At 41.6% G+C, this 8,269-nt stretch overlaps 1 protein-coding gene across 1 annotated transcript; it reads left to right on the forward strand.

Annotated features, from left to right (window-relative positions):
* The first annotated feature begins 846 nt into the window (after positions 1-846).
* Positions 847-4,713, forward strand: LOC125455868 (EEF1A lysine methyltransferase 3-like). Its single transcript, XM_048538394.2, has 3 exons — positions 847-1,005; positions 2,351-2,462; positions 4,313-4,713. The coding sequence occupies exons 1-3, from the start codon at positions 847-849 to the stop codon at positions 4,711-4,713; spliced, it is 672 nt and encodes a 223-aa protein (XP_048394351.2).
* The last annotated feature ends 3,556 nt before the right edge of the window (positions 4,714-8,269 follow it).

The following is an 8,269-nucleotide window of genomic DNA, read 5'->3' on the forward strand; positions in this document are numbered from 1 at the left end:
CTAATCGCTCCCCATCCTCCATCCTCGACTCTTTCCCCATCACCTCGTATAAGAAAACAGTTGCCACTGCTTCCTAGTTGACGGTTGACTATGTAGCGTGTGGAATCGTATCCGAATGTCAGAGCTTCAAAAAAGAACGAGATGTATTGCAGGAGAGCCAAGCGCGTGAATCCCAGCATATCTTTGTATATTTGCGACCGCGCGTTTCTCTCCCAAATCATCCTTTCCCACCAATTGGATTCGCTTCCTGTTGCACATGACCGCCCATTCTTGTACTGTTTTGGTGATCGGGGTTTTGAGGTAACTGTTGGCAACAAATAATGCAGGTAAACTTGCGCAAAAAGATTCCACAGACTGATAAATGCAATTACAATGCAGTTCTAAGGAAGGGTCACCGGACCAGAAAGGTTAACTCCGTTTTCATCTCCACAGACGCTGCCAGACCTGCTGAGCTTTTCCAGCAATTTTGTTTTTGTTCCTGATGTCCAGTTCTTTTGGGGTTTTTTTTGATTAAATACAATTCTAGTGTCTGCTGCCACCATCTCCCGATGAATGTAAAATGACCCAGGTCAGTATTTTATAGTAAAACATCCCCCAGCCATCACCAACGCTCTTCCCTGAGTGGGTACTGGTGACTCATGTGAAATTAACGAGGTTGCTTGAGGAGTGACTGCGTTTCATTGGCTGTAAAGACTTCTGGCGAACTGCAGCGACGCTCTATAAATGCAAACTCATCTGCGCCCAGAAATCTTCGACGTGCTCTCTACTCCTGCTGCTGGACAGAATCCCGCCGCAGTTCCCAAAGGGTCAGAAGAATTCCAGAGGACATTTGGGGAAAAAAAAACGATGACTTATGCCTGGAGGGTAGACGATGTGGCGAGAGACGAAGTTGGCGTGTCGAATCCCATCGTATACGAGAATAAATACGAATTCTGTGGATACTGTCTCAGAATCTCTCGATTCATCAATGCTAACCTCGGCTTTTCTGCTTATGTCTGGGAAGCTGTAAGTCAAGGGAATAATAGAGTGCAGGCAGAGACCTCGCCCCTGTCACGTCTCAAATTGCAGACTCTTGTCACGGTGTTTCTGTGCGAGTTGTGGTGATGTTGACCTTTTCCTTTTCTGAAATAACCGCCTGGATTTGAGGAGTACACCCGCAATCCGTCCCATGTTGTCCACAGTTGTTACCAGGACTGGAGGGTTTGAATTATAGGCAGAGGCTGGGTAGGCTGGAACTCTTTATTTTGTCCTGGAACATTGGAGGCTGAGGAGTGATCTTAGAAAGGTTTATAACCTAATGTAGAAGGAGAAGAGGTCCTTTTGGCCACGGTACGGGAGCCTAGAGGGCATAGGTTTAAAGTGAGAGGGAAAAGATTTAAAAGGGACGTGAGAAGGCAACATTTCCTCACAAAGGGTGGTGCCCATATGGAAGGAGTTGCCAGAAGAACCGATAGAAGCGAGTACAACAATAATATTTAAACCACATTTGGAGAGGTAGATGGCTCGCTACAGGCGCAGGGATATGGGTCAAACGCAAGCAAATGAGACTAGTCCTTTTAGCAAACCCAGTCCGCATGGACTATTTGGGTCGAAGCATCCGTTTCTATTATGTACTTCTATACAGTTAACTGGGTAGTTCGCTTCCCTCACCCTTTCCAGGCAGCACAATGTGTGCATGTGGTAGTAATCTCTGATTTACTCAGAGTTCTGTGAAGCTAGTTAAATAATCAGCCCTCGCTCTATCGATGGGGTGTGTTTTACATTTTGTTCTTGCAATCCCCCTCCCCTTCCCCTTCCCTTTCTCTTTCCCCTTGAGCGTTCCTGGTCTGCGCTGCTCCACAATCATAAGAGCCTGTCTCGTTTGGATGAAGCCAACATTTTCCTGAGGTTGGGAGGTGGGTAGAGATGGCATCGTTTCTAACGCCAGCCCCATCCTTATGGGATCGTTCACTTCATAGGAAGGTCCATATTGAAACTAGGACTTCAACCTGCAAGGACCAGACAGAGTAGGAATCTTCCACATCTTTGACATTCAGTACCGCAACCCCGGCGCTGCATTTGCTACGTGGCGAGTAGGATTGGGGCTTTGAGCGATATGGGCGGTTCGGAGCTGGCGGAGGTCAGTTCAATTCCTCTTCTTCGTTGCTCCTGGCGGGTATTGCATCGGCACGTCTACCCGAGGCCACGGGGAAGGGGGCGATTGTTGTTAGAGGAGCAACGGTTTTCTTCAGTCTTCTTTTTCCTCCTTTTGGTTGGGCGTGTGGTGGTGAGCGGACGGGAGGGTGGTGTTGTTTAAGGGACGACCAACAACCGGCTTTTTACTTCTAAGGCTCGTGTTCCATATTTTCAGGGGATTGCTCTCTGCCAGTACTTTCAGAAGGAGAAGATCAGTTTCACTGGCAAGAAAGTGATTGAGCTGGGATCGGGGACGGGAATCGTAGGGATTTTAGCGACTTTACTCGGTAAGTGAGAGAATTGTCCTGAACCACACAATTGTTAATATCGGGCACTAATCGGGACCACAATGACAATGGTGTACCCGTGAGCAGTGTTACAAGCTAACACTCACGGATGACTGAGATATGAGAGATAATGGGAACTGCAGATGCTGGAGAATCCGAGATAACAAAGGGTGGAGCTGGATGAACACAGCAGGCCGACCAGCAGCTTCTGTGCTCCTAAGATGCTGCTTGACTGAGATATGATACCGGTTAAAGTCCCTGGCCATTGGTAAACATGAATTAAGATGATTGCACTCTCTTTGCTTCAAACTTTAGAATGTAAAGTTACGTTTTTAGCCCTGCAAGCTTTCCATACAACACGCCCACAACTATTTCTCCATTTTGACTGCTGGAAATGATCTGGTGTCTCTACACAAAGCAATGGCGGAAGCTGTTTTCCCACGACCCAAACCAGAGGACCAGCGTGGCCTTAAAACGTGTCAAGTAGAAGGAAAGCCGAACCTTTTCCTCCCAGCACGTGTGAAAATTTCTGGAGACAGTGGCGTCTGCAATTATACAGTCTCGCTGCAGTCCCCGTGGACTCCTCGAGCCACTGAAATGCAGCCACTCCTGCGGGTATTCTCCCACGTTTTCGGACAGGTTTCCTCCAGCAATATTGAAGTCGTCGCTGACATCCTGTTGGACTAGTGTTGATTGACCGAAGAGCGTTGTGGATGACTCAGGCGTGTTTCACCATCAGAAAGCAGCCTGGATGATTCTATATTCATCTGAAGTGGTGGTGGTGGCAGTGTACATTTACCTTCTTGTAAAATCTGTGCGTAGCCTGGTTTTTTTCTTGTCAGCTGTTATTGGCCAGTCTTGTGTGAATGAAGTTATGAGATATTGTACCCTTGCGCCTTTGAGACTGTGAATGCAAGAGACAAGTTTCCGGTTAGGCCTATGATTATGTACCGTAAGCAAATGAGGCTATAGCTGTTAAAGAAATCCACAAGCACTTCGGGTAAACGGAAGTAAACAATGACGTAAATGCGTATAAGACTGCAGGCGTTGAAATAATGACAGGCGATGCTGAAATTTTTCAGCAGGGCAAGCAGCAATCTTGGACAGGAAACCAGTTGAACTTTCAAGTCAATGAAGTTTCAGTTATTGATAAAGAAGATGAAGGTATTGGGCCGATGACATTGCTGTAAGGAGTTCCTCCAGTGATGTTCTTGAACTGAGATAATTAAGCTCTAATAACTACAACTATCTTAGTTGAGCCAAGTGTGGCTTCATGAAACACAAGGTCTTTCCCCGATTCCCATGGTCTAGTTTTTGTTTCGTTCCTTAATACCAAAATAGCTACGCACCACCTTGATGTCAAAGGCAGTCACGATCATTTTTCCCGTGCAGTTCAGTTCTGTTGACCATGCTTGGAACAATGCTTCAATGATGTCGGGAGCTGAGTGTCCCCAGCAGAACCAGAAATTGTTTGTAAACGAAATGCTTATTCTTCTGTAATTCCAGTTCAAAAGCTCCTTCTGTCACTTTGTTGATAAGCAAGAATGGACTGATATACCCCAATTAAAGATATCTGCAAACATGTACGGCTTTAGTAGAACAGGACTACGCACTGGTCCTAAGTAAAGATATTGTTGCCTTGGTGAGGGATAGGTTTCAAAATGAAAGTTTTCCCTGTAAATGCAGGCTATCAGCACCAGGTAAAATAATAAGGCATAAAACTTCTGGGCACTTCGTGGGCATTATTTAGTGATAACTCTTTTTTGAACGTTATTTTTTGCTTCCTTATCACAAGTATAAGCAGCAATCTGTGGCAAACAATTTAAGGGGATTGATTTTTCTCTTTCCAGGTGGAGATGTAACCGTGACAGATAAACCGAACATCCTGAAACAAATAGAAAACAATGTCTCCATCAATGTTCCTGCTGCCTGCCAACATCGTGTGAAAGTACGTGCCCTGACATGGGGTGAAGACCAAATTAAATTTCCTACTGTCTATGATTTCGTACTAGGTTCGGACATTGTTTATAGCTCAGTTTCCTACCCGGCATTAATAGAAACTTTACGCTATCTCGCCAGGCAAGGGGCCACAATTTACCTCGCTACTGAAATACGAAGGAGTAATGATTCTGCACTTTTCCATGAGAAACTCTTGCCTCGGTATTTTAACTGCCAGGTCGTTGACAGTTTAGAGACAAAAAGCATAATTGTGTGCAAACTGAGCAAACTTGCTTCAACTCCTGAGGGTTGATTCGTAGGCAAAGACTGAAAACGAGTGGGTGCTGAACATACAGCCCAGGTCGAAAGAACTCCTGTTAATAGTTCTCCTGTCTTTATTGCTCCACCGCAACACTTTTAGTTCTTGCTTATAGATACTTACTTTAAGCAACAATTTTTGATTCATTTCGTACTGTTTACTATGTTATAGCATATATGGTAACTAAAAAACAGCTGTAATATGTCATTTCCACCTTAAAACTATGTGCAAATTTTAAATCATCGTTAAGAAACGAGGATATTCAAATGCATGTAAAGATCATTATAAGCACAATCCAGTATAATTTCTTCGTAGCATGGGATTTCTTTGTCTCAGTCTTTGAGGAGAATTCTCTTAGAACCCAAATTTTTCTTAAGTTTTCTTAATGCTGAAATGTCACGCTTTTTGGTAGTGTTACAAATGATACCTAAATTCACTTTTGTTAATGTAATCAATGCTTCAATTTCTTCATTAAAGTGTCACTTCCTTCACATCCACCTATCACTGCCTTTTGAAAAGTCTGCAGAAATAGTCAATAATCAGGTTGAGTTTATGCTCAGTCCATTCTGTCCCTTTCTGCCATGTATTCTGACTTTCCAGATCCCAAATCTTTTTTGATATTGCATATCAACCATAAAGATTTACTTTTTAGCAGGTCAGGAGAATAGCATCTGGCTGTTATCCACGATGAAGTGTGAAGTAGTAATAATATATTGGTAACACGTAGGTTTTCAATTCAATTATAACATGATAACTGCTGGGGTAAATTTCAATTTGGCTACTGTTGGGCTGCTCCCTGAACAGTCAAATACCAAGGTAAGCTAATAATTGCCAGTTATTTTAAAAATATCTACTTTTTATCCATAGTTAATACTTGACTTTCTCTGATCACGAGCAGCACAGTGTATGCAAGTTGTTACCATTAAACAGGGCCATGCATACCAATAAAACTATTTTATGAATATCGTAGCAGCAAAGTTTGATCTTTTCTACATCTTGCAAATGAATACCACTGTTTTACTCCTTCGTCTAACATTGCTAAATTCAGCTCATTTTATAACAAATAAAAACTAACTGAATACATCGCATTTCTAAAACAAAAACAAAAAATGCTGGAAAATCTCAGCAGGCCTGGCAGCATCTGTGAAGATGTGTCAGTTCTGAAGGTCACCGAACCCAAATCATTACCTCTGATTTCTGTTTCCTACCAGACCTGCTGAATTTTTCCAGCAATTTCTGTTTTCGTTTCTGGTTTACAACATCCACAGTTCTTTTGGTTTGTACATCACATTTCCAGTCAGCTGGCAGATTCCATTGCATTGGTACTGTGTTGGCTAAGTAGACAATTAGATAACTTAGTTCTGTCTAAGTTACATTCACAGTGATGCCAATTCTACAATAAATTTAAGATATTTCTAATTTTGTCTAATGCCTCATAGTTATACATCCATCTCTTTTCCTGAATAAATAAAACAATCAAGAATTATTTAAATGCACATTTGTAATGTCATGCCATACAAGACTATATCTTAAATTCTCGAAATTGGGATCAGAATAAGTGGGTGTTTTCTTGACCAGTGCAGACTCGATGGTCCAAAGATGTGTCAAAGATCTCTAAGACTTTATGATTATATTATTTGTTGAATGTTATGGGGATTTTCATTACTGCCACCATTACAAGCAGTGTGTTCCAAATTTATCGACCCTAATACCAATCTAAACTAGTTCCACCTGCTTGAGCTTTACTTTAAATAAAATGGCAACAGTTGTCAAATTCTTTAAGCCTCAAGTTTGTAAACTATCTCTTTTCTTTGGTTAGTTATCAAACTCTCTGTTAAAATCATGCAGCTGATAACCAACTTAATCCCTTCGTCAGTACTTTTTGTTATATCATCATAAAACTCATGCACACTCTTAATTAACACAAACCTGTCCAAGTGCATACTGACATTCTACTGATTAATGTTCCTAAACTTGACATTACTGTTAATGTTAACCTACTCAGTTTATAATTAGAGAATTGTCCTCACGTTCCATTTTTGAATAAACGAGTCACATTTGCCTTTTTTCAATCCTTTGGTGCTTTTTCTTTCTGAGTGCAAATGAAATACTGTAATAAGTCCTCCAACTATCTATTCCTCCAATTCGCTTTAGCAATCTCTGATGCCAGCAATCCATGACATATCAACCTCTGGCAGAGACTGGCTTACCATTGGCTCATACTCCTTAATTTTCTTCCTAACCAATATTTTGAGTATTTCCACTTTCACTGATACTTTGTGAAAATCTTATTCCTTATTAAATGTCAAAACATGCTACTCATTAAGTGTCCTACTATTAAGTAGCCTTACTTCATGACTCCCACGTGTACAACCATCTTTGTACCTCATAGAATCTATATAGCCTCTTGGATGTTGATAGAAAGGTTTTTGTGTTTCTTTTACAATGATTGTCATTAAAATCCCATAAACACATCGGGTCTCTCTGTCCACTTCACTGCACTTTTACATCATTTTCGATTTATTTATTCTTGGAGAATTCTATCAACATGCTTCATGCTCTTATTTTGTTTTATCTCACTTGTCATCTAAGTAGTTGTACTGTGGTTTCCTGATCATTCACTGTGTTTGAACATACCTTGTCAGCACCTGATGCAATTTTTCCTTGAAGATCAGTCTCTGTGCTATTCCAGTTTATATGCTATCAACTTGGTTCAATTTACTGTAGCTAGAACACTGTAGCTAGATTATTGTTCTGGAGAAGAAAAAGTTGAGAGGAAACTGGATGGGTGTCTCAATGGAGCAAAAAGGGGAAAACTGCTCCTTGTGGTGGGAGGATGTAGAAGCAGAGAACACAGGTAACTGGTGAAAGAAAGAATGCTGAAAGTAAGAAAACTATTTCTAGGCAGCAAGCGTTTGGGATCTGGAATTTTTTCACTGAGACTGTGGTGGAGGTTGGTTTTGAAGAAATTGGATTATTATCTGACAAATTTGAGCATGTAGAATTACAGTGAATGTGTGAGAGAATGACAGGAGGTATATTATTCAAATGGACACCTGGCCTGATGTACAAAGGACCAAATAGCATTGTTCTGTCCTTTAAGAATACTGTGACTCTGTGACACATGGTCGAAGCTGCTCTGCTGTTAGGTGGCCTGTGTAACCAGATCCCAATACAAGTAAATTCCCTGATTTCAAGATCGGATAGCTCAGTAAGAAAGCTGAAATTCTGAATGCAGCCTTTTCACGAGAGAAGACTACAACAGAAATGGCAAAAATCATTAGACATGTGAATAGCACAAGCAAAAACCATTAAGCACCATGTAGAAAACCTTCCATTGTCATCAAGGGTTTCATCAAAGAATTCTGCTGTGTTTGTAGATGTGAAATCCAAACAATCCAATGCCTCATGGGCCAGCAAAGGCACACTGTACAAACTCCTCCAAATTGGTTGGGATTACAGTGAGATTCTGTCTCTGGCTAATGACTGACAAAGGCTAGCATGAACCAACAAAGCAGCATCAATGATGGTGGCTGTGAAGTGATAGGCT

Source organism: Stegostoma tigrinum, chromosome 10 (assembly GCF_030684315.1).
Source record: "Stegostoma tigrinum isolate sSteTig4 chromosome 10, sSteTig4.hap1, whole genome shotgun sequence".
Lineage (NCBI taxonomy): Eukaryota > Metazoa > Chordata > Chondrichthyes > Orectolobiformes > Stegostomatidae > Stegostoma > Stegostoma tigrinum.